The sequence below is a fragment of the Heptranchias perlo genome, chromosome 19, assembly GCF_035084215.1.
Source record: "Heptranchias perlo isolate sHepPer1 chromosome 19, sHepPer1.hap1, whole genome shotgun sequence".
Taxonomy (NCBI): domain Eukaryota; kingdom Metazoa; phylum Chordata; class Chondrichthyes; order Hexanchiformes; family Hexanchidae; genus Heptranchias; species Heptranchias perlo.
In genome coordinates this window covers 21,121,780-21,148,568 of record NC_090343.1, presented here as the reverse complement: position 1 = coordinate 21,148,568, position 26,789 = coordinate 21,121,780, and the positions used below count along the sequence as shown (strand labels likewise).

The window sequence follows — 26,789 nt, the reverse complement described above, 5'->3', positions numbered from 1 at the left end:
ATACAAATGATGACAAACTGTCCATCTAATAGAGTATATCCTATAGAAATATTATTCTACTCCAAGTTCTTTAAACAATCCTAAGCTGTAAAATTATTGTAAATCCTAGTGCATCTCTCATAACATTATTCATAGATCGTCTAGACTCTGGAACACAGTTGTGATGTTCAGCTGCTAAATGGAGTTATGTTTAACTGAACCTGTCCCTTTAAGGCAACTGCTCAAGCACTCATTGTGGGGAAGTTGCCTAAATAGGCAAATCCAGGTAATTGTAACTCCTTGTAAATTTCAGCTTCTAAAATCAGGTCACACCCTCCTCCTCCCATTGCTACTGGATTCCCCTTCATACTGACCCTCTCTTTCTGAGGAAAGGCATTGCATCTTTGCTACCAAGATAGACCAGATCAGAAATTCACCATACAGGGAATTATGGGTGCAAACCAACATCCCACTACTTCATAACACAGTAAACTATTGGTCCAACACAGCTCACTTTGTATGTACCAGCACTTTTAATCGAGGGTGATTGGTTGGGTGTGCACATACTTTTTTCTGCTTCATGATTTATGTATTGGTTTGCATTACATATGCATTTATAAAGCAATCATATTTTTTGGCACACAAGCAAATTCTCATCCAAAGTATGAACCATGACATATGCCATATCCAGCCAACCAGGTCTAATATGATGGTGCTGTATTATGGTAGAACTTGTTGATGGATGGAAAATAATCATTGACTACTCCATCCCACCAAAGTGAGTTGATTAATTTATAGCATCAAAGTTCAATGCATGTTAATCTCTGAAGACTGAATTTCCTTTGGTTTTGAGTTTTTAAAGAGTGTATTAGACTGTTAGATATTCTGTACTGTATTATAGGTATTTTAGTAGTTGCATGGGTACCTTATAAAAAGGCGATGGTCGCCTCCTTAGATCCAGGAGGCGACCCCCTATTTTCCCCTATAACAGAATGCTCACTTACACCTTTACATATCAGCTTAGATTAGCTGTTAGATCTTTCGCATCTGAGTCAGAATGTTGTGGGTACAAATGCCAATCCAGGACTTGACCATATAATTTAGACTGGCACTTAATACAGTATTGAGGGAGAGCTACATTGTCAAAGGTACCATCTTTGGATGAGACTTTAAACTGAGGTCCCATCTGCCTCTCAAGTGAATGTAAAATATCTCATAACATTATTCAAAGAAAAGTAGAGAATTCACCCTGTGTCCCGGCCAAATTTCCTCCCTCAACCAACATCACCAGAAGCATTAAACCATTTACTGTCTGTGGGACCTTGCTGTGTTCAAATTGACTGCTCTATTTGCGTACATAAAAGTAACAACACTTTACAAGTAACTCGTTGACTTGAAGCACTTTGGGATGTCCTGAGGATGTGATAAGGCGCTATACAAATTCAAGTTCTTTCTTTCATGTACTTTCTTTACTTCTGATTCAATCCTAGACCATTTCTTTTCACAAGACTATTTTCAGGTTCTTTTGACCCACAGATCAATTTTCGTCTCACTACCACCCCAGTTATACCTAAAAATGGGGCAGTAGCATGGGACATAGAACAACTGACTTACCTATCTGCCCATTCCGATTATTGGGAAGATCTTGATTTAGGCAGCCAGAGCTCCTGTCAAAAACAGACAGGGACCTATGCAAATTGGAGTCAAATGATGTTAAGACCCTCAGCGCCATTGTTACAGGTGGTACAAGTTGGGAGGCAGCCATTTCCAGCGATCCTCAGCTGCTCTCAGGTAAAATGCTGGAAAGTTTTGGGAGACATTTTGCTTGTATTACATCGTGTTTTTTGGCTACTTAGACCATCTCAAAGTGCATGTAGTGGCTGTAGAATATTCTGATATTTTACGGGGCTTCTGGCAATGCACTTTTTTCTTCATGGGAGTCCTTCTGGGAATTCTACTCTGCAGAAGCAAGAGGAAGGATCAAACAGAGCTGCATGTGGAGGGAAAGCACTCTCTGTACACAAAGATTTCAAAAAGGATTATAATTTTCGTGCCTAATACTGATTATCACCCTGATGAGAGCCCATTGTGCTTGTTTTAAGTGATCTCATGCCTACTATAGTGCTCCCCTATTGGCTGAAGAATGGGAGGTAGAAGCTGCAGTGGCTCAGACAAGATACTTGCGATAAGATGCTTATGGTCAGCAGCAACTAGGAGCTTGGGATTGAGAGGGCCCAGCTACAAACATTCAGCAACTCGGCAGGGGGTAGAGGTGGCGTTCGGCGGGGGGTGCGTAGCGGCATAGATCAGTGCAGGGGGGGTAACGGCAGCCCGTGCTCTTTGCATGTGGGGTCGGGAGGAGCACTCTTGCTCCTCCCAGCTCCACGTTCAGGTAAGTATTTTTTTAAATACTACCTTGTTGGTTGTGGCCTAGGCCATCATTCATACCTGGTTTTCCTGAGTGCTGGCACCGGCTGCCTCAGGGCAAACCAATCTTGCAGTGGGGCCTCAAACAGGCATTAGGCCCCTTATGTGCATATACTCCAGCATTCCTTATTTGTATTCCACTTTGGATCCAAGAAAGATAAATGGGAACATTTTGTTAATGACGAGAGACTAGGAACTGTGGAGGACCAAAGTAACTTGGGTGTCCAGGAACACAAATTACTAAAAGCTAGTGCACAAGTACAAAAAATTATCAAAAAGGCTAATGGAATGTTAGCCTTTTTATTAAGTAGGCTGGAATGCAAAGGGGAGGAAGGTCTGCTTCAGTGGTACAGAGATATGGTCTGACCCCATCAAAAGTATTGCATTCAGTTTGGGCACCACACCTCAGGAAGGATATATTGGCCTTGAAGGGTTACAGCGGAGATTCACCAGAATTATACCATGGCTTAAAGGGTTAAATTACGAGGACAAGTTGAATAAACTAGGCTTGTATTCCCCTCAATTTAAAAGGATGAGTAATGATCTAATTGAGCTGTTTAAAATGATAAATAGATTTGATAGAGTAGATAAAGAGAAACTATTTTCTCTTGTGGGTGTCTCCAGAACAAAGGGGCACAATCTTAAAATTAGAGCTCGGCCACTCAGGAGTGAAATCAGGAAGCACTTTTTCGCACAAAGGGTAGTGGAAATCTGGAATTCTCTCCCCTAAAAGACTGTGCATGCTGTGGTAATAGAAATTTTCAAGACTGAGATTGACATTTTTATTAGGAAAGGCTTTCATTGGATATGGATCAAAGGTGGGTAAATGGAGTTGAGGTACAGATCAGCCACATTCTAATTGAATGGCAGAACAAGCTCGATTTGCTGAATGGCCCACTCCTGTTCCCATGTCCCTATGAAACTGTGTGAAGAAGTTATTTGAATAAATTGATTGTTTGGGTTTGTGGTACTTGCTGGCTTGTGATTGGTTGGTTTGAAAAAAAATTGAGCAGTTTGGTTTTTTGCTCATCCTTCAATTTGTTTTTTTGCTCATTTTCAGTTGTTTACATTTAGCCAATCAGCTATTTAATTGGTAACTTAGAGAATTGGTTAATCACCATTTTTTTCCCCTTGCAGGTGTGTAATGGCCTGAGACATGATATCCCGAGGTGTGATACTTCAGAAGCCACACTTTTGGGACTGATGCTAAAGATAAGCACTAAGTAAAAGACTTTCACGAATAAATTCACTGACCCCTCACTCTCAATAGGGAGCCACCCTCAAAGGAAGCGCAGGAGAGATAAGACTACAACACCACAGCACCGATTCTCTGATTTGCACACCCTGGGAGTTCAAGATTGTAAACTTACCCTTTCATTTTATAGATGTCTTAAAATAACAAATGTTATTGTACACAAATATTCAAACAAATTCAAACACAACACAAATGTTATATATTTGTGGCATTCCTTTAATATACAAAGGCACTCAAATAAAATTAAAAGATATATTTTTTCTCTATTTTGTGCCATTTAGATGAAGTGTGGTTTTACTGAAAAAAGAATTCTATCAACTTTAACCCAATTCAGTGTGACACCGGTCATTCCGAATATATGCTCTGACAATGCATGACAACCTTAAGAGCAAACCTTCTGTACCAGCATGGTATTTCATTGTCCAGACAAGCTGTCTTATGACCTTTCAAAGTCAGGCTATTAAATAAGATGTCACATTCTTGCTGGCTTTAGATTGCAAGATGATTACTAGAAACTGGATTGACATTAACAGAACAAATTTATTTACTCGTCGTTAATTGGGAAGGGTAGAGAAGGAAAAGAGAAATAAAACCAACTGTGTTGGGGAAGTGCAGATTTCTCTGCATGGATGAGCATGCACAAAGTGAGCTCCCCATTCATATTTATCTTGTGAAGGCCTTTCCATGGCATTGTGCATTAGATTGTGAATCAATTTTTGGATTTTTATGATTTTTTTCAATCATTTCAGGTATTTCAAACTGAAAATTTCGCAAGACTTTATTGTTAAATAACATTGCATTTGTTTCCAGGGTGCTGTTGTGGCTCTACCTGTTCCATTCTACCACTGAGTCATCTAATTGATTGGTTTCCAAATCCTGCAGTGTTTAGATTTGATGAAGGAAAATTAATTGGAATGAGATTTAGTTGCTCTACACTGCCATTTTCATATTACATTAGGAATATAGGAACAGAAGTAGGCCATTTAGCCCCTTGAGCCTATTCCGCCATTCAATGAGATCATGGTCAATCTGTGACCTAACTCCATATACCTGCCTTAGCCCATATCCCTTAATACCTTTGGTTAAAAAAATCTATCAATCCCAGATTTAAAATTAACAAATGAGCTAGCATCAATTGCCATTTGCTGAATCGAGCTCCAAACTTCTACCACCCTTTGCATGTAGAAGTGTTTTCTAACTTCACTCCTGAAAGTCCATAGCTCTAATTTTTAGGCTATGTCCTCTAGTCCTAGACTCACCAACCAATAGAAATAGTTTCTCTCTATCTACCCCAGCAGTTCCCCTTCATATCTTGAAAACTTTGATCAAATCACCCCTTATTTTTCTAAATTCCAGGGACTACAACCCTAGTTTGTGTAATCTCGCCTCATAATTTAACCCTTGGTGTCCAGGTATCATTCTAGTAAATCCACACTGCAAGGCCAATATATCCTTTCTAAGGCACGGTGCCCAGAACTGAACACAGTACTCCAGCGTGGTCTAACCAGGGTTTTGTATAGCTGAAGCATAACTTCTACCCCCTTGTATTCTAGTCCTCTAGATATAAAAGCCAGCATTCCATTAGCCTTTTTGATTATTTTCTGTACCTGTCCATGACATTTTAATGACCTATGTACTAATGTTTACAGGGGATCCAGAGATGTTATTAATATTTACAGGGGGATCTAGAGACGTTACTGATATTTACAGGGCATCCAGAGATGGTACTAATATTTACAGGGGATCCAGAGAGGGTACTGCTGTCAACCTAAACCAAGCATAATGATTCTAGCATAAGAGATTGTCGGTCCATTTATACTGCAACTTTAGCATCACTAGAAAGCAATTTCCACTTTGTAGTGATACTAAAGTTGCTGAGTAATTTTATGGTTGGCGCCTAAATCGACTCTGGAGTAAAACCATCAGTGTCACAGCATTCAGTTTCATATGGCATGGAGTAACTCCACCGTGGTGTCCAAACACATCTGAAAAGTCATTGGACAATTTTAAGACTACCTGGACCCTATTTAACTGTTTGGAGAGCACGGACACTCCTCTACATTTAAATGTTAATCACTGGGACAGGAGCCCCGGAGGATCTTGCATTTGAATCGTAGTGATGCCTTTGACCAAACTGCGTGCTGTGTTCATTTCTAGAGCAGATAGGTAGAACCCTTTCTTTAATTTCTTGCGCATTTTCTCAGGAATATATGCACAAAGCTTTCTCCTGGTCAGGGGATTTGTAGTTGGCGTAAACGAGATACCATTGCGATATAAATAGAGCCTAAGAAACTGCAAAGGTAGGCCTTTTCTTTTACTGCCACATAATTAAGTTTAAGGGAATGATTGCATTGAGTAAATGTGGATGTGTTTCTAATTGATACCCATGATCTACTCTCGGTACAATGTAATCATTCAGGAGTAGGCGCTTAGCTGCTGTGGAAGATTCATCCTATAGTGAATGTCTCTTAATGTATAATAGAACGCGTGAGAATAAAGTGAGATTCAAAGTACAGTTGCATTTGAAATGGATAACCTGATGCAAGAAAAAGCTCAATGTGCGGTACAACACACACACACACACACAAAGTAACTGATGAAATGATTGGGTTTAGTAACATTTATTATGTATATATTTAAACGTTCTGAAAATATGAAATTGTTTTATTTTGCGCGTATCATAGTCTGGTTACTGTGCCAACAGCAATTTTTACGACAGCAAGTCACAGTGGGCCAACCTAAGCTTGGGTTTATTCCAGTTTTAAAGGTACTTTATTGTTATACTTCTTATTCAAGGGGAGGTGGATTTTTTTAAAAAATAATTGTGCGTCATGATAGCAGGTTCTTAATTTGAAAGAAATTATTTGTACGTTCATTTGAAATGTAACCGAGCTAAATTCTGCAGTGCTGACGTGGAACAGATGCGCTTTCCAGCTCCTCCCTTGGCTGCGATCACTTTGTTCCTGGAACTATAGGGCGGGCTGTTGCATTTCGTTGCCAAAAGTGTAAAGGCATCTTTCCTTTGAGATACCCACGGTGAAGTGAAAAGCAGATGCACTAACAGTGACATAAACATGTTATTTTATATTTTATTATTTAAAATCGATATGTTAAATTGCATTTACAACTTCAAAAATTCTTTCAGAACAAGTAGTGTACTAACACCGTTTTAGTCGTTGACCCAAGGCAAAGATTATCATCAAATTCGAGTACAGCTTCTTAAACAATTTTTTTCCATCCCTGCGATGCTAGTAACTGCACCAAGCAGTTAGTAATTCAGTTTTAGGATTTTTTTAAAAATGCATTTGTGTAAATGTGATTAAAACTGCAGTAATCAGTCTTTATTCATAGCCTTTGTTTGCAAAATGAATTAAATAAATGCGTAACATATATAGATTAAAGCATGACGAAATACTATTTATTAATTGACTTTTTTGTTTGTAATTATACATTTCGATTACTTATCTCGTGATATTAAATGTATTGCATACTTGTCTGTGCGAGAAGTATTAATTTTAATAAAGGTTTATTTCTTTAAGAACAGTAAAAATGTAATAATGACCTTGATTAAATAGTTTGGTCCTCCTAAAATTATCGAAACTCCCACATTAGTTATTTTACGTTGAATATTTGACAATTTTCTTGTTTTTTTGCTATCTGATTTCTGAAAACTTATGTCTAAAGATACAAAAATCACTAGAAGGAAATTGACAAGAAATGAATTAATTACCTATCAATCAAAGGCTATCGAATAGATAGACAGTTTCTGGATTGTACTTAATGAATTTAGCTGTAAACATATGGGATATTGTTTAAACGTTAAATATTTCTTGTAGCATGTCTTATTAAATTGGATAAAATAGATTAAAATTTAAACTAATAAAGGTGGCAGTGGCTTTTATCGTTAACATAATAACGTCATCTCTTAACACGATTTAGAATAAAGTCTCAGATCCAATTTATACCCAATCAGTAGGCTTTTGCAAGACTAATGTCTTGTAATTGGGGCGCTTCGTTTTTTGAACTGTAGCTTCTTTCGAACGTGACATTCCAAGACTGTTCGTTGTCTAATTTCACAAAAAATAAATGTGCAGAGATAGCGATCTAATAAAACTGAAAAGCAACCGTCGAGAATTATAAGTATTTTCCATCTAATTTTACCTAAAACCAAAGTTATATTGAACGACATTGCGGTGATAGCAATCGAGCTTTCAACTAATTTAAATATTAATTGTCAAGTTGATGGATCGTCTCTTCAGCTGACATGTCAACAACAATAGCAACAGTTTTGTCAAAATCACTAGTAATATTTCCGAACAATCAAAATTAAGGAAACGCGAAAATGAAAAACTGCACTACACGGTATTTCACCAGAGTTTTCTATTTTAAACCTAACCGGAAGCTGCTTTGAAGAACTTCACTACAAGTCTACAGTACTATCTGGACATGAAAAGGGGTTTTAAACTGAAAGGTTTTCTGTTTTTTAAAAAAAACATTTTTTTTACTCAACAGTGCAGTGTTTAATCTGAAGTTTAGAATTGCAACATGGTAACATACTTAATTGCCATCTCCGGATCCGTTGTTAGCACTCTCACCTCTGAGTCAGAAGGTTGTGGATTCAAGCTCCATTCCAGGATTTGAGCACATAGTCGCGGCTGATGGAACTGAGGAAATGCTGTACTGACTTTGCAATGAGATATTAAACCAAGGCCTGTTCAAGTGGGTGTGAAAGATTAGATCAGCAGGGGAGTTCTCCCGATGTTCTAGTTAACATTTATCCCTCAACCAACACTAAGACAACTTAACTAGTTATTATCACATTGTTGTTTGTGGGATCTTGCTGTGCATACATTGGCTGTGGCCATAACCTACATAATAATAGTGACTACACTTCAAAAGTAATTCTTTGGGAGGAACTTAGGATCAGTAAGGCGCTATACAAATGCAAACTCTTTATTTAATCTGCCTTATAATCAGGTTAGAATGTGAGCAGTGCCAATAAACCTACTTACAAGCAATTAAATATTACAATAGAAATTCTTAAATCCACATTTGTGCACCCTCCCATATTTTAATCACCAAAAATAAGGAGAAACAAGGGACAGAAAGGACCAAATGAAACATTAATTTCTCATTAAAAGACCCCAATAGAATATCTGACCACAGCCAAGCAACTATGGAAATAAGGAAAACATATTTGTTAATTAGTCATTTAAATGTCATTGCAAATGGACGAAGCTGTGCAGAATTATATTATCACCAAGTTCAATTATTGCCATTTTGGTAAAGAATATTGCAATATTTATATAATGAAAAATTCACATCTGAAATGATAAATGATCTAATTTTAGTGATATGCCGCTAGTTAATGAAGTTTCTCTATGGTGGGTGGGTTGAAACTCTTGAAGAATTTCTTGAACTGACATCTCATATTTTGGTCTGGTCTATTTGAATAGAAAAAAATGAATTGAACTCATAATCATACAAATAGAGTATGTTTTTTGATTCTAGATTTTTTATTTTAAAAGCAGTGTGATTATTCTAAGGTTTAAACTGGAACAACAGAAGTGCTGTTGCTGAACATGCTTGTTCACGAGCAACTTCTCTCCAGATGATGTGTTGTACTTGATCATGCTTATTTTTTTAAAATTGAAATGTTTGAAGATGCTAAAATTAAAATTTATTGCACAATAACCCAGATAAATGATTAGTATACGCATCAGCTGTGGCTCAGTGGGATGCACTCTTACCTCTGAGTCAGAAGGTTGTGGGTTTAAGTCCCACTCCAGGGACTTGAGTACAAAATCCAGGCTGATACTCCAATGCAGTACTGAGGGAGTGCTGCACTGTCGGAGGTGCTGTCTTTTGGTTGAGATGTTAAAACCGAGGCCCCATCTGCCCTCTCAGGTGGACATAAAAGATCCCATGAAACTATTTTGAAGAAGAGCAGGGGAATTCTTCCCTGTGTCCTGGCCAATATTTATCACTCAACCAACACCACTGAAACAGATTATCTGGTCATTATCACATTGCTGATTGTGCGAGCTTGCTGTGCACAAATTGGCTGTGCATTTCCTACATTAAAACAGTGACTACACTGCTAAAAAGTATTTAATTGGCTGTAAACCGCTTGGGACATCCTGAGGTCATGAATGGCCCTATATGCAAGTCTTTCCTTCTTTCTAAAGATAAACAGAGATCTTTTCTAACATCTATCTCTGCTCTATAATATCCACATGTATTAATGTTCCTGGTTAGCTCAGTTTATAATACCATCTCATTTGAGTTTGAATATTGTCTTTTGAAACACCAATCCAGGACTTGAGCACATAATATAGACTGACACTTCAGTGCAGTACTGAGTGCTGTATTGTTGGATGATTGGTGATTTTACTAAACTGAGACCCAGTCCGCCTGTTCAAATAGACATAAAAGATCCCATGGCGCTAATGGAAGAACAGACAGTTTCTCTGGTGTTCTGGCTAACATTCTTCCCTCCAACACCACCAAAAAAAGATTACCTGGTCATTCACTTAATTTGCAGTTTCTATGACCTTGCTGTGCACAATTTGACTGACACGTTTGCCTACAGTCACTGCATTTCAAAAATAAGCCATTGATTGTGAGGTGTTTGGAAATGCCTCTGTGGATGCAACTTCTTTAATATGTTAGAAATAGGAGGAAAAAACATTCAGGTTCCTTGAAATGACATCCCAATGGTCAGTATCTCAAGGCCTTTGTGATTGTCTTCGCCTATGTAGTACCTAACTGTGTAATCTACAATTCTGTTCCTAACCAATTATTCATTCAGCCCTTAAATAACACACGACTGATTGCTTTAGCTGGACGCTATTAGCATATTATCATATCCACTACTTTTAGGGAAAATATTTGACTTCAGGAGGGTCTTTAATTTTATGCCAAAATTGCTGACTATGTGTTCACAGAATTATTTGCACTTCCATTATCCCGTCTCTCGCCATTTTAAAATTCCGCATCTATATCTCCTTTCAATCTTCGTTCTGCAATGGGAACAAGTTCACTTCTGTGACTTGCATTTTCATAACTTGGAGTCTTAAGTCCACAGTCACTTACAGTTGATATTTTGAATAGTAATCCGTATGTGCATTGCAATTTTATGGATATTGTGTATGAGGGTGATTATTAAGGCTATCGAAAATGTGGGTTCGTGATAATCTCACTGACCAAGGAGACACCTTTAAAAGTATCAACTAGCAAGTCATTGGTTTGTTGGTAAAATCTCCGCCTCTCTACAACTTGTTTTTTATTTGATTGGTGAAATCACGCCTCCTGGTTTCTGATTGGTGCTGCTTCTGTATATTTGCACGAGGAACAGATGAACCTAGGACAGAAGTTTTTTTTAAGTAAGATTTAAGGTAGTACTGTGATTGATTGACAGAGAAATCTGCCCTGTTGAAAGCCACTGGCTGTAAGCGGTCAGATCAGAGTGTTTTGGCTGGAATGAGTATTTCTGAGGCCGATTACTGTGGTGTAGAGGATTCGCAGCCTAGGGGCTCTGGCTTGGACACGGCCACTTCTCCATGGGCTCAGTCCGGGAGTCCTGTCTCTCAAACCGGACTTGCATCAGCTCAGCCCGCGGCGATATCGGAGGGGAAAGCGGACGTCGAATCGCGGATCAGACGCCCCATGAACGCTTTCATGGTGTGGGCAAAGGACGAACGAAAAAGGCTGGCTCAACAAAACCCCGATCTGCACAATGCAGTATTAAGTAAAATGCTCGGTAAGCAGAGACATTTTTCAATTACCATAACGATACAAATACAATAGAGGTATATTATAGAGAGGAGAGCATTAAAGAAACACCACCTGATTAACTGGCCAATACGTGTATTTCGATTTTGCTGCTAATAGTGGTTATATTCAAGACTTACAGATTTGGTAATCTGTGTTGTGAAATTGAATCAAAAGTTAGTTGACTAAAAGACCTGAAATTAACACGCGAATGTGTCTGTCTCAAACTTTGTAAAGAGTTGGTGCTTTTTATTGGCGCGAGAAATGTAACTCGTAAGTGAACCGAAACCCTCGTCTAAACAATGTAACTTTTCCCAAGAGTTTTGGCAAGTCGCTATATTCTGACCATGTATCTAACCCATTGTGGTTTTTTCAAAATAATTTGTTCCTGACTCAACATGACATCATTTATATTAGATACTTTCAATTAATTTCTTTTCGACGTATACAGTTAAGTGAATGTGTGTGAATTGATTTTCTGTGATCCCGCAGGACAGTCGTGGAAATCTCTTCCTTTTGACGAGAAGCGCCCTTTTGTGGAAGAGGCCGAGAGACTCCGGGTGCAGCACCTGCAAGACCATCCCAACTACAAGTACCGGCCGCGCAGAAAGAAACAGAGCAAGAAAGTCAAACGAATAGAGACCAATCTTCTAGCACATAACCTGTCCCAGAATCACGGCTCTGCGCTCAGGAACAGCCAGGGAGTTTGCGGCGACAATTTCAACATGAATCGCCACGAAGGAAGACACTCGGGCCAACACCAACTTCCTTCGCTCAGTCACTACGGAGATTTGCACGGGATGGGCTCGGAGTTCGAGAACTATGGGTTGCCCACTCCCGAGATGTCTCCCTTGGATGTGATGAACACTGATCCGGTATTCTTTCCGCCACATGTGCAGGAAGACTGCAATATATCTTACAGAAACTACCAGCACCACATAGAGTACAGCCGGGAGACGCCAGGCGCCTTGTCCCATGCGCCTGCAGGGGAAATCCCGATGTCGTATTCTGACCAAATCTCTGCGAATGTGGCTGAATTGGTTAGGAATCCACAACATCTGTATTACAGCCAGCTGTGTCCTGGAGGTCACGGCAGCATGTCTGCTCACCTGGGGCAGCTCTCGCCTCCCCCCGAAGCGCAACATGTTGACAACGTGGAACACTTGGGTCCAACTGAGCTTTGGACAGATGTTGATCGTAGCGAGTTCGACCAATATTTAAATCTAGCAAGGACTCGTCCCGATGCCTCTGGGCAAGCCTTTCACGTCTCTGTGTCGAAACGGAACCCAAGAGGTGTGTCCTGCGAGGAGAGCAGTTTCATTTCTGCACTGTCGGACGCCAGCAATGCTGTCTATTACAGTGCCTGTCTCACTGGCTAACTCTCAGCATTCAAAGCTGTTAAGTCTCTGTAATGGTTTCTTTTCAATATATTTTTAAAAAGTTATTAAACGGTTATTGCAATCATGTATTTGCTTCGAATTCAGCCCAAGTATACGGAAATCACTGGTTGAGTTCCGATTTTGCGGGGAAAGTAAAGTTAACCAGAAATTGACAAGTGACGTGTTGGAAAAACAAGTGATATGGAATTTTTGGTGTCGGAAGCAACTTGGTATTAAAAGCGGAAATGTATTAGTCGGGGATCATTCCAAGTGGAATATCCTGTTTTGTAAGCCTTTATGTAGCAGCAAATACAAAATGTGATCAGACTACTTTTGCTTAAAATTTAAAAGAAAATGTAAATGTTGGAGTTTTTTGGAACTGACCCTTTCAGCATTTTGTAGATGTTCTATGATATTTTAGTGCTTTGACAATTTTATACTAGTAATGTATAACCCTAATGAAGACTCATACACTTCTGTAAATAGTGAATTCTGCTGTAATTGCCTTTTGTAAATCTGTTAATAAAAGCTTCTATTTAGTAAATATTTCTATTTGTAAGTTGTTTCGATATTATGAAATGTGTTTTAAACACTTCCAATTTATATATTTTCTCACTAACCAACAAGTAACATCAATGTATACAGAACATTTCCAGATTATTTTCAAGTAGCTAATGTTTTCTGCATGCAGGTTTCTCAAATATCATCCCTTTACTTGCATTATACACAGTCATATTGAAGATTCTGTGTTAGCCTGGGAATTAATACTAATAAGTTTAGCATCAGAAAAATATTGAGATTATGATTTTACCATACAGCCCTGATATTATCCAGTTCACTCTCCAGTCTTACGTTATACATCATGCCCAAAATCTCACAATGATTTTAGAATGACTTGGACCCACTCAGGCTCTTTCTTACAGTAATGGAATTGTCCCAATTACCTGGTGGAAGGACAGGAATGTTTCACAATATTGTAGTTAACTATCCTTTCAAGTAAGGGCGAGTTAGCTGAAGTCAGTTCACAAGTCTAAGTCTCAGAACTACTTGTTACTTGGCCCAGTGGTAGCACTCATCTCTAGTTCAGCACCACTCTAGGACTTAAGCATATAATCTAGGCTGACACTCACTGTTGTACTGAGGGAATGCTGCATTGTCAGAGGTACTAGCTTCCAGATGAGCTATTAAGATGAGGCCCTGTCTGCCTGTTCAGGTGGGTATAAAGTTCCTATGACACTATTTGAAGAGCAGGGATGTGCTCCTGCTGTTCTGGCCAACACATATCCCTCAATCAACATCACCAAAAACAGATACTGGTCATTTAACTTTGTGTTTCTGGACCTTGATGTGTGCAAATTGGCTGTTGAGTTTGCCTAAAAAACAACAGTGACTACACTTCAAATAATTCATTGGCTGTGAAGTGCTTTGGGACATCCTGAAGACAGGAAAGGTGCTCTATAAATGCATGTTCTTTAATCTGGGCTTCATTATTTTAAAGTCAAGCTACTAGATGGGGTATGCTTATGAAATCTAGAGGGCAAACAACATCCAACTAATAGCAGCAAATGTAATTAATTAATCCATAATTCACAAACTGCAACCATAGATGGTGCAATTTTGTTTGATTCAACTTTTTAAAAGCTCACTTGGCTGGGTGGTGTTTTTAAAAGTAGGAGGTGCAAATAGCCTTTACTTTCTCTTCATTGTAAATAGCGGCAGCACTGGAAATGAAGGCAATGGTGGCCATATTCCCAGCCTGATGCACCCTCTTGCTTTCCCACTTGATAATCCAGCAGTTCTAATTACAACCAATACTAGACCTTTTCCAAGGATGGGAGGAAAAACTGTCCAACTCTATTAACATGGTGGCTTTAACTGCAGAAGGCAAACCCCTTCATTTATAGATCTACATTTGAAATAGCTTTACACTGTGTGAAAGAAATATAAAATGGCCCAACTCATTCTGCTTGAAGTACATTTCCTATTTACTGACCATAGAGCAGAGATAGCAGTGGTCATGGGGAAATATGTGGGTAGAATCAATTCACATTCTATGCAAAAGTAGGATGCATGGAGGCAATTAGTAATGTGAGGATAAACAGTGTGAACTGTGATCTGATCCACTTTTCAGTGACATTCAAGATTAACTGTACTGCTCAATGTTATGTATCAGCCTACCACAATCTGGTCTAGTACAGGTGTATAGTATTCTAACATTATATCATGCGTAACAGAGAGCTTTAAAACTGATTTCAGTGGAAAGATCTTTTTCAGACATCAGTTTTATTTTACTAAATAGCTGCAGCCATTTAGCTTGATTCAGTTGATAGGACTCTTGCCCCTGAGCCAGAAGATTGTGGGTTCAAATACCACTCTAGGATTTGTACACCCTAATCTAAGCTGATACTCCAGTGCAGTATTGAGAGAGTGATACATTGTCAGAGATGTTGTCTTTCAGATGACATGTTAAATTCAGAAGCAACTTGTCAGATAAGGCAAGTGAGGCACATCCTCAACTAAAATCTTAAAAGGCTCCCTGCTGTGTATTTACAAATATTTAAATTTAGATATATTTAACTTTAACCACTGGGTAAAGTGGATCGGCCACCTGTTTTAAACCCTGCTGGCCTAATTTTCTTTTTCTGACCTAACATGACAATGTGAGGGAGAATGTCCTGCTGGACAGTTTTTGGCTCCTCTATTAAAATTCTATTCAATTTGAACTGCCATGTGCTAGCGGATTGGCTGCCCATTTTAAACCCTGCCAGCCCACCTAATTATCTTTTCCTGACTAATAGGCAACGTGAGGGAAGATGTCCCCTAGGATGGATTTACACCCTGCTGATTTTCTCTTCTTGGCTTTGGTAATTCTTGACTTTGGTAAGTAGGCAATGTGCAGCAAGTGCATTCAAACTAAGTAGGACATTGAAGCCATGGTAACACGATAGCTTGGTTAGTCAAACTCATAGATTGCCTAAGAAGGAGGAACATAGGAAAATAGGAACAGGAGTAGGCTATTCAGCCCCTCGAGTCTGTTCTGCAATTCAATTAGATCATGGATGATCTGTATCTTAACTCCATTTACCCGTCTTGGTTCCATATCCCTTAGTACTCTTACCTAGCAAAAATCTAGCAATCTCAGTTTTGAAATTTTCAATTAACGTAGCCTCAACAGCTTTTTGGGGGAGAGAGTTCCAGATTTCCACTACCCTTAGTGTGAACAAGTGCTTCCTGACATCACTCCTAAACGGCCTAGCTCTAAATTTTAAGGTTATATCTCCTTGTTCAGGGCTCCCCCACCAGAGGAAATAGCTTCTCTCTATCTATCCTATCAAATTCTTTAATCATCTTAAACACCACAATTAGATCACCCCTTAATCTTCTGATCTCAAGGGAATGCAAGCCTAGTCAATGCAACCTGTTCTCATAATTTAACCCTTTTCGCCCCAGTATCTTTCTGAGTGTGGAGGTGTACAGAGACATGATTTCTGGGATTTCAGTTAAGATCTTGCTTAAAAAATGGCATCATTGGGACTGACAGTGGTATTGTGTGGGAGCTTAAACAGAAAGGTTTTTCTGTTAGATCTTGAGAGGAGAAGGGTAGAATTTTGAAATAAGTCAACATAACACCAGTGCTGCAAGTCATAAGGAAAGACAGGAAAACTTCGAAGCAATTTCAGACCTCTTGGTATGAAAATAATAAGTGGTTAACTGGCACTAAGTAACAGACTATTTTGTTAGCCTTATCTGCTTTTGTCAAATAAAAATAGCACTTGGGCAAACGAGGATTATTGTGATTGGAATTTTTTTTTTAGGATTGCATCTTTACAACGTTCTTCTTAAGGACATATTCAAAATGTAGGGTTGAAATTTTGGCCCAGAATTGGATGTTGGTCCTTGAAATTGAGCCTCGTTTTACTCCTTTAATTAAAAAGTAATCATGATGCATACGAAGCAATTGCTACATATTTTCCTACATATCAACAGTCAAAGTAATTAACTGTGTATGAAGTACTTTGGGATGTTCCTGAGACATATAATAAGGTGTTAGGGAATGTAAGTCTGTCTTTCTTTCTTACTTGGAGATCTCAAGCAGTTTATTCTGGCTGATTTACTGTTTATGTTGATTTGAGTTTTGTGTTTAGATGAAAACTTTTGACTTTGTAAGGTCGAGGAATTCAACATTCAGTTGGTGCTGTCACACAGATAATCAGCATCCTCACTACATTTTTAACATTTGTACATGGACTGTAAAGGTCCAGCGATGATTATTGTAAATACAGTTATCACACTAGTTAAAATAATGTGATAATCTCCCACTAAAATACCTCTTATTAAAAATACCTTGTCCCAATTTTTTTCTCATTACTTAACTTGTTTTGCATGAAATAGATTTTCGAAAGTACTCATTAATGACTGGCCTCCTGAATGGAGTTAAGAGAGGTCAGGAACGCTGAGTACTTAGTCCATCACTCTCAGCAATGCTCACTCTGTTCAATGCATTGTCACTGAATCCATGAGGAATGTTCAATCCAAATCAACTTTTAAAGCTATTTTTAAATATTTAAACAATCCATTAGCAGCATGTTTTTTAAAAAAATAAATCCTTAGATAGGCATTCCTACTATGACTAACAATATTGCAAAAAATCATTTAGCATAGTTCAGCTACAAGAACATAAGAATTTTAGAAACAGGAAAAGACTATTAGTTCCAAATTTTAATTTTAATCTGGTTGCAAGCAAGCATGTGCAGAGCTCCATTTTAACTGAACAGAGAGTAACATAGGGCTCTGGCTGTGTAACTCGTATGTTTTTCCTGAATTAACATGTTGATAGACTATTTTAAGATTAGCAGGTGGTTTACATTTCAGTCATGTGTGGAAATGTTTTGGTTTTCTGCATCTGTAATTTTCAATATCTGATGCTAATAAATGAGAAAGAAAAAATGTAAAAAGATTTGTGGCCGTGAATCTGAATAAGACTTCCTGCTGACTGGATTAATATTGACCAGGAAGGTAGAAGTGGAGCAATCAGCAGGATGCACCACTTAAGGCATGGGGGAAATAAAAGGTTTTATACTGTGGTGAATCATCTGATAGGGAAATTGGATCTCTAGTGACGAGATTTGGGGAACTAATGTGAAAAGCACATGCCAGTGTGGCATTGAACCATTGGTGCTGAACTTTTCTGATAGCAATCTTTTCAGGATTGCTTCATCTTGGATTATCGTCTCACCTCTCCCAATTATCTTTATCATAGTTTAATCATCTTCCTTGTGACATTTTAGTAGTTATGTATCTGTTCCTCTATACACAGAGGACATTTTTCAGGCACCACTATTCAGATAAAAGGGCAGTTTTCTTCCTTGAAAATGTGTAACAGGAAATTAAGGGTATAGCCCTTTGTTTACATATTATTAGCATGAACCACTTGTGCAGGTTAGTCATACAGCTCTGTTTTGCTATTTTTTAAATCTTTAATAACATTATATTTATAAGAATGTAATATTAGCAAAGAATTTATGACTCTTGAGATTGAGATAGGGCCAATTAATATTGACAAATGCGTGATTATCTTCAACAATTTATTTTGGTCAACTCCAAGAAAAGCAAAATTGCTACCATACTAATAATATATGACAAAGATTACAAAGATATGTACTAAATGAAAGTATTTGACATCTTTGAAAGTAGATAAATCGCCGGGCCCAAGTGAAATGTATCCCAGACTGTTAAGAGAAGCAAGGGCGGATATAACGGAGGCTCTGACCATCATTTTCCAAGCCTCTCTAGCTACAGGTGGGTGCCGGAGGACTGGAGGACTGCTAATGTTGTACCATTGTTTAAGAAGGGAGAAAGGGATAGACCGAGTAATTACAGGTCAGTCAGCATAACCTCGGTCGTGGGCAAATTATTGGAAAGAATTCTGAGGGAAAGTATTAATCGTCATTTAGAAAGGCACAGATTAATCAAGGACAGTCAGCATGGATTTGTTAAGGGAAGGTTGTGTCTGACTAACTTGATTGAATTTTTTGAGGGGGTAACAAGAAGGGCCAATGAGGGTAGTGCGTTTGATGGAGTCTACATGGATTTTAGCAAGGCTTTTGACAAGGTCCCATGTGGCAGACTGGTCAGAAAAGTACAAGCCCATGGGATCCAAGGGAAAGTAGCAAGTTGGATCCAAAATTGGCTCAGAGGCAGGAAGCATAGGGTAATGGTCGATGGGTGTTTTTGTGACTGGAAGGTTGTTTCCGGTGGGGTCCTGCAGGGCTCAGTACTAGCTCCCTTGCTTTTTGTGGTATATATCAATGATTTAGACTTAAATGTAGGGGACATGATTAAGAAGTTTGCAGATATACAAAAATTGGCCGTGTGGATGATAGTGAGGAAAGAGGCTGTAGTCTGCAAGAAAATGTCAATGGACTGGTCAAGTGGGCAGAAAAGTGGCAAATGGAATTCAATCTGGAGAAGTGTGAGGTAATGCATTTGGGGAGGGCAAACAAGGCAAGGGAATACACAATAAATGGTAGGATACTGAGAAGTGTAGAGGAACAGAGGGACCTTGGAGTGCATGTCCACAGATCCCTGAAGGTAGCAGGACAGGTAGATAAGGTGGTAAAGAAGGCATACGGGATACTTTCCTTTATTAGCCGAGGCATAGAATATAAGAGCAGGGAGGTTATGCTGGAACTGTATAAAACTCTAGGCCACAGCTGGAGTACTGCGTGCAGTTCTGGTCACCACATTACAGGAAAGGTGTGATTGCATTGCATGGATTTATCTATGAGGAAAGATTGGATACGCTGGGGTTGTTTTCTTTGGAACAGAGGAGGCTGAGGGAAGATTTAATTGAGGTGTATAAAATTATGAGGGGCCTAGATAGAGTGGTTAGGAAGGACCTATTTCCCTTAGCAGAAAGATCAATAACCAGGGGGCATAGATTTAAACAGTGATTGGTAGAAGGATTAGAGGGGAGTTGAGGAGAAATTTTTTCACCCAGGGGGTGGTAGGGGTCTGGAACTCACTGCCTGAAAGGGTGGTAGAGGCAGAAACCCTCAACTCATTTAAAGAGTTCTTGGATGTGCACTTGAGTTGCCATAACCTAGATGGCTACGAACCAAAAGCTGGAAAGTGGAATTAGGTTGGATAGCTCTTTTTTGGCTGGCACAGACATGATGGGCCGAATGGCCTCCTTCTGTGCTGTAAATTTCTATGATTCTATGAAGAATGTAACACAGCCCATTTATCTTGTCCATTCCTAGAAACCTATGGTACCCCCTCATAGCATCTAACTGCCTCCAAATATAAGATCACAAAGATGAAGGAGATGGTAAGTACAGATGATGTTCTGTATAAATCACAGACCTTTGGTTAAAATGATCTGAAAGCATGCTACAGAGCATTTTCAATTGCTTAACAATATATTGCACTTGATTCTGAATGAGTAGAATGAGTAACTATTATTCCTGCATTTGTTTTTAAAAAATTTTCTTACCTTCCATGTCTTCACAAAAGAAGAGGATGAAGTTAATGTTGGAGTAGAGATATTGGATAGGATAAAATAGAGGGAAAGGAGGTGCTAAATAGGTTGGCATCATTCAACATTAACAAGTCACCCAGTCCAGATGGGATGCATCTTAGGTAGCTGAGGGAAGCTAGGATGGAGATAATAGAAGCTCCGACCACAATCTTTCAATCCTCCTTGGATATGGGAGTGGTGCCAGAGAACTGGTTAGACCGTATCTGGAGTACTGTGAGCAGTTCTGGGCACCGCACCTTCGGAAGGACATATTGGCCTTGGAGGGAGTGCAGCGTAGGTTTACTAGAATGATACCCGGACTTCAAGGGTTAAGTTACGAGGAGAGATTACACAAATTGGGATTGTATTCTCTAGAATTTCAAAGGTTAAGGGGTGATCTGTTCAAAGTTTATAAGATATTAAGGGGAACAGATAGGGTGGATAGAGAGAAAGTATTTCCGCTGGTTGGGGATTTTAGGAGTAAGGGACACAGTCTAAAAATTAGAGCCAGACCTTTCAGGAGCGAGATTAGAAAACATTTCTACACACAAAGAGTTGTAGAAGTTTGGAACACTCTTCCGCAAACGGCAATTGATACTAGCTCAATTGCTAAATTTAAATCTGAGATAGATAGCTTTTTGGCAACCAAAGGTAGGTATATGGAGTTAGATCACAGATCAGCCATGATCTTATCAAATGGCGGAGCAGGCAAGAGGGGCTGAATGGCCTACTCCTGTTCCTATGTTCCTATGATTGGAAATGTTACACCCCTGTTCAAAAAAGAGAAGAGGGATAAACCTGGTCAGTCTAATGTCAGTGGTGGGTAAACTACTAAAGACCATTATCAAGGACAAAATCAATTCTTACATGGAGAAGCATGGGTTAATAAGGGACAGGCAGCATGGATTCGTTAAAGGCAAATCGTGTCTAACCAACCTGATTGCGTTCTTTGATGAAGTAACAGAGTGTGTTGATGGAGGTAGTGCAATAGATGTATATATGAACTTTCAAAAGGCATTTGAAAAAGTACCACATAACAGACTTATTCGGAAAATAGAAGCACATGGTATTTAAGGGACAGTGATAACTTGAGTACATAATTGGCTAAGGGATAGGAGGCAGAAAGTAGTGGTGAATGGATGGTTTTCTGACTGGAGAGAAGTATGTAGTGGGGTCCCCCAGGAGTTGGTATTAAGACCATTGCTTCTCGTATTATATATAAATGGCCTAGACTTGGGTATAGAGAATACAATTTTGAAGTTTGCGGATGATATAAAACTTGGCAACATAATGAATTGTGTGGAGGATAGAGGTAAACGACAGGAGGATATAGTCAGACTGGTGAAATGGGCAGGGACATGTCAGCTGCAATTTAATGTGGATAAGTGTGAAGTGATGCACTTTGGGAGGAACAACATGGAGAGACAGTATAGTCTAAATGGCTCCATTTTGAGAAGGTGCAAGAGCAGAGGAATCTGGGGGTGCATATTCACAAATCTTTGAAGTTGGCAGGGCAAGTTGATAAGGCAGTTAAGAAAGAGTATGGGATATTAGGCTTTATAAATAGGGGCATTGAATACAAAAACAAGGAAATCATGCAAATCATCACAAGGACCTTTACAAATCACTGGTTAGGCCTCAGCTGGAGTACTGTGTACAATTTGGGGTACCACACTTTAGGGAAGATGTCAACGCCTTGGAAAGGGTACGGAAGAGGTTTACCAGGATGATACCAGAGAAGAGGGGACTTCAGTTATGAGGAGAGATTGGAGATGCTGGGGTTGTTCTCCTTTAAAGCAGAGAAGTTTAAGGGTATACCTAATAGAGGTATTTAAAATAATGAAGGGTTTTGAAAGAGCAAGTAGGGAGAAACTGTTTCCTTTGGCAAGTGGATCGGTAACCAGAGGCCACAGATTTAAAATAATTGGCAAAAGAACCAGAAGGTAAATGAGGAGACATTTTTTCACACAGAGGGTTGATAAGATCTGGAATGCACTACCTGAAAGAGTGGTGGAAGCAGATTCCATAGTAACTTTCAAAAGCTTATTGGACATGTACTTGAAGAGGACTAATTTGCAGGGTTATGGGGAAAAAGCTGGGTGTGGGAGTAAATTGGACCGCTCTTTCAAGGAGCCAGCACAGGCCCGACGAGCTGAATGGCCTCCTTCTGGGCTGTATGATTCTATGATTCTGATCTGATTCTATGATTCCCTGAAGGCAGTGGCTCCACTGGATCAGCATAGATCAGCAGCCATAAGTAATTTGTCCAAGTGACCATTCTTCATTTATCAGCCTAGATAGTAAGGGATAATTCTTCACCGTGATCCTGCCTAAAATCAGGCCGATCCTGTCAGAAAATTCAGGTGGTGAGGCCTACTGCCCTCATACTGCCCCGATTGGATTTTCCTCCCCCTGTTCCCACTAAGACAGTTTGGCCCCTGCTTCCCTGCCTGCTGCATGCAAATGGCAGTGGGGGAGTAGGGTTCAATTCCATAGAAGATTTCCTTCCTTTCTGCCCCAGTTACCGCCACTTCCCAGGGTCACCATGTGGAAGGTGCGATAGGTCCCACAAAGCAGAGGTCAAGTCCCCAAGTTACCAAATGGAGGGAAAGATCCTTGTAATGGCCACATCTCACTCCAGTCAGCCCCAAACACTTACCTGCTGGAGGCCTCAGTTTGGACCGAGCCCTTCAGTGGGAACCTTCATTCTGGTCTTCTGGGTGCTTCTACCCTTTTAAGGAGCCTCACTGCCTCTTCTGGTGCTGCAGTGGTGTCCCAGAGTTACATGGTGGGCAGCCCCTTGGCAAGAATAAGTCTTGACCCAGGAACATGGGTTGGGGTTGGGGTTGGGGTTGGGGCAGGTACGGAGAGGTGGCCAGAAATCCCACCCTGTTGGAATGTCGCACTGAAGAGAAATCACCCCCCACACCCCCAAGTGTCAGTAGGCTATTCAAACATGAGGAGCTGCGTTCAACCCTGTACTTTTCAGTAGGGATCACCAGATAGTGATCAGAAGTGGGAGAAGCCTTGCTGATTTTTCCCCTTCGTACCCCAAGGTCATTAAGACCAACTGCAGTACCCCCACCACTGTCCTTGCTAAGATCAGCAAGCTTAAAACAGACATAACAGATTATTCACTAAGGTGTTAAGCCATTAGGAATTCCATGTTCAGTTTGTTCTTGTGTATTTTTCCTCATGCTTCTTTTATCATTAATTTTCTGCCTTCCCCAATTCTTTCCTAAAGATATTGACTCCATACTGAGATATGGTTTCACAGGTGATGGGCACCCACTGGCACCTCACCTAAGTCATGTGTGCATCTCAACACTGAGTGTTGACAGTTTATTTGATCATAAGGCTAATGGAATGTAAGCCTTTATCTCAAGAGGGCTGGAATACAAAGGGGTGGAAGTTATGCTACAGTTGTATAAAGCTCTGGTTAGACCGCATCTGGAGTACAGCATTCAGTTCTGGACACCACACCTCAGGGAGGATATATTGGCCTTGGAGGGAGTGCAGCGCAGATTCACCGGAATGATACCGGGACTAAAAGGGTTAAATTGTGATGACAAGTTGCATAAAGTAGACTTGTATTCCCTTGAATATAGAAGATTAAGGGGTGAATTAATTGAGGTGTTTAAGGTGATTAAAGAATTTGATAAGGTAGATAGAGAGAAGCTATTTCCTCTGGTGAGGGGGCATAACCTTAAAATTGGAGCTAGACCAGTCAGGAAGCACTTCTTCGCACAAAGGGTAGCGGAAATCCGGAAATCACTCCCCCAAAAAACTGTTGAGGCTAGGTCAATTGAAAATTTCAAAACTGAGATTGATAAAATTTAGTTAGGTAAAGCTATTAGGGGATATAGAACCAAGGCAGGTCAACAGCGTTAAGATACAAATCATCCAATGTCTAATTGAATGGCGGAACAGGCTCGAGGAGCTGAATGACCTACTCCTGTCCCTATATTTTGGGAAGAAGTCTAAAATCGGCCCCCCGTGAAACTTTCTAACAGGGAGTCATTGGACAACAGTCAGGAGTGGGAATGCCAACTGATATTTAGTATTTTAATCCAGTAGGCTAATTGAGGCTAGTTGTGACACCACCATTGCTATTCTGTCTGAGATCAGCTAACTCAATCCAGAGCAGAGATCAAATCTGCTAGGCTCTGGGTCTGCATGGCTTAGTATAGTATCATTCACTCATTGAGCAAGCCCTAAAATACGTTTTTTTAAAAAAAGTTTCAAACCTATTGTGCAAGGTGAAGCCCGCTGTGAAAGTGACGTCATTGCTAATATGTTGCTTCATTCTTCATTAACTGATTGAGGTAAGTAGTCAGGCATTGTGCCACGGTTGTCATACCCTTCCTTGAGCTGCCAGTAAGACTGACTTAAGTCATTTTCACAAGCATCCTGTCTGAGTATTTTACTTGAAGGAAGTTCTTTGTAACAAATGTTGAATCACACAATTCATTTGCAGAATAGGCTCTCAGGAAGGAGACAGAGTTAATAGCCATTTATTACTCATTTTCTAGTCCTATGTTTCCTTGCACATTATGTAGAGTTCAGTATTATTTCCCTGACTGAACTGCAGATTTTCTTTTTACTTTTATAAATTGTGGAAGTTTAAAAACCTTGAGATACACCAGCATTCATAGTCCTGTGGCATTTTGAGTTGAGATGTGCAATGTCACTGCTTTGAAGTTCTTAGAAACAGGCTCCACTGGCCAGGTGTCTGTGTCCATCCTATGGTTGTTATACTTACAGGTGCTGGCTCTCTTCAAACATTTCTCCTTCCAGAGTAGTACTACCTCTTAATGGCGAGCAATACGAGTTTAACAATGTGCAGAATTGATGGCAAAGGTTCCCTATTAGTTCTGAACTGGTCAGAATGCAGATGGATTCAAATTTCATGTTAGGTTTGAAGTTCATCCCTAGTTTTGTCAAGGACTTTTTACGTAGATCAAGAATTTTTTTTTCCTGTTTGTTCTCGGGATCAGATCGGATTGTCATTGGCAAGGTTGCATTTATTACCCATCCCTGGTTGCCAGAGAAGGTATTGGTGGGCCTTTTCCTTGAACTGTTGTAGTCCTTGTAGTTATGGTGTTAATGGGAATGTCCAAGTCAGGATGCCGTGTGATTTGGAGAGGAATTTGGATGTAATGATGTCCCCGTGACAGTGTTGCTCTATCCTTCTTGGTGGCCATTGTCTGAGGCTGAACCAAACCATTCACAACCTTGGCATCCTTTTTGACCCTGAGATGAGCTTCCGACCACATATCTGCACCATCATCAAGACCGCCTTCTTCCACCTCTGTAAAATCTTTCGACTCCACCCCTGCCTCAGCTCATCAGCTGCTGAAACCCTCACCCATGCTTTTGTTACCTCTGGACTTGACTATTCCAATGGTCTCCTGGCCGGCCTGCCATCTTCCATCTTCCATAAACTTCCAAAACACTGAAACACTGCTGCCTGTATCCTAACTTGCATCAAGTCTTGTTCACCCATCACCCCTGAGCTCATTGACCTACATTGGCTCCCGGTCCTGCAACACCTCATTTTTAAAATTCTTATCCTTGTTTTCAAATCCCCCCATGGCCTCACCTCTCCCTATCTCTGTAACCTCCTCCAGCCCTACAATCCTCTGAGCTCTCTGCGCTCCTCCAATTCTGGCCTCTTGCCTGATTTTAATCGCTCCATCACTGGCGACCGTACCTTCAGCTGCAAAGGCGCTAAGCTCTGGAATTACCTCCCTAAACCTCTCCACTTCTCTCTCTCCTCCTTTAAGACGCTCCTTAAAACTTACCTCATTGACTAAGCTTTTGGTCACCTGTCTTAATATCTCCTTGTGTGGCTCGGTGTCAAATTTTGTTTGATAACGCTCCTGTGAAGCGCCTTGGGACATTTTACTACGTTAAAGGCACTATATAAATTCAAGTTGTTTTTGTTGTAGTTGCAGGGGAGGGAGTTGCTACAGTGTATCCTGTAGATCATACATATTGCAGCCACAGTACACCAGTGGTATTGAGCCTGGTAATGGGTGACGGTAAGTGAACAGCTCTGTTTTGAATGGTGTTGAGGTTCTGGAGTGTTGTTGTGGCTTCACCCATCCAGGCGTGTGGAGAATATTCTATCAAACTCCTGACTTGAGCCTTATAGATGGTGAGGAGGTTTTGAGGAGGTCGAAAGGTGAGCCACACATCACAGAGTACCCAGCCTCTTCCCTGCTCTTATAGCTAAGATGTCGATGTTTCTGGTCCAGTTAAGCTTCTGTTCAATGGTACAAACTTCCCTCTAGCCACAGTTCACTGTTTCCACACACCAACAAACTCCTCACATTCAAAGGCCTTATAACAAAATGCACTTGCACAGGAATGCATTTTTGATGTAAGGAGACTCAATTCCTAGGAAACATCACGCAGCTGGGGCTCCTGCACATGTACAAAAGAATGCGTTTCC

At 40.0% G+C, this 26,789-nt stretch overlaps 1 protein-coding gene across 1 annotated transcript; it reads left to right on the top strand.

Moving 5' to 3' along the window:
- The first annotated feature begins 11,023 nt into the window (after positions 1–11,023).
- On the top strand, positions 11,024–13,359 carry sox18 (SRY-box transcription factor 18). The gene is made up of 2 exons (XM_068000451.1): positions 11,024–11,423; positions 11,927–13,359. The coding sequence occupies exons 1-2, from the start codon at positions 11,144–11,146 to the stop codon at positions 12,811–12,813; spliced, it is 1,167 nt and encodes a 388-aa protein (XP_067856552.1). The 5' UTR covers positions 11,024–11,143; the 3' UTR covers positions 12,814–13,359.
- Positions 13,360–26,789: the final 13,430 nt, after the last annotated feature.

Bases quoted from the DNA above. Each gene is read 5' to 3' on its own strand.
- sox18 (XM_068000451.1), top strand. From the start codon at position 11,144: ATGAGTATTTCTGAGGCCGATTACTGTGGTGTAGAGGATTCGCAGCCT. The intron at 11,424-11,926 runs GTAAGCAGAGAC...GTGATCCCGCAG, and splicing joins AGTATTAAGTAAAATGCTCG to GACAGTCGTGGAAATCTCTT.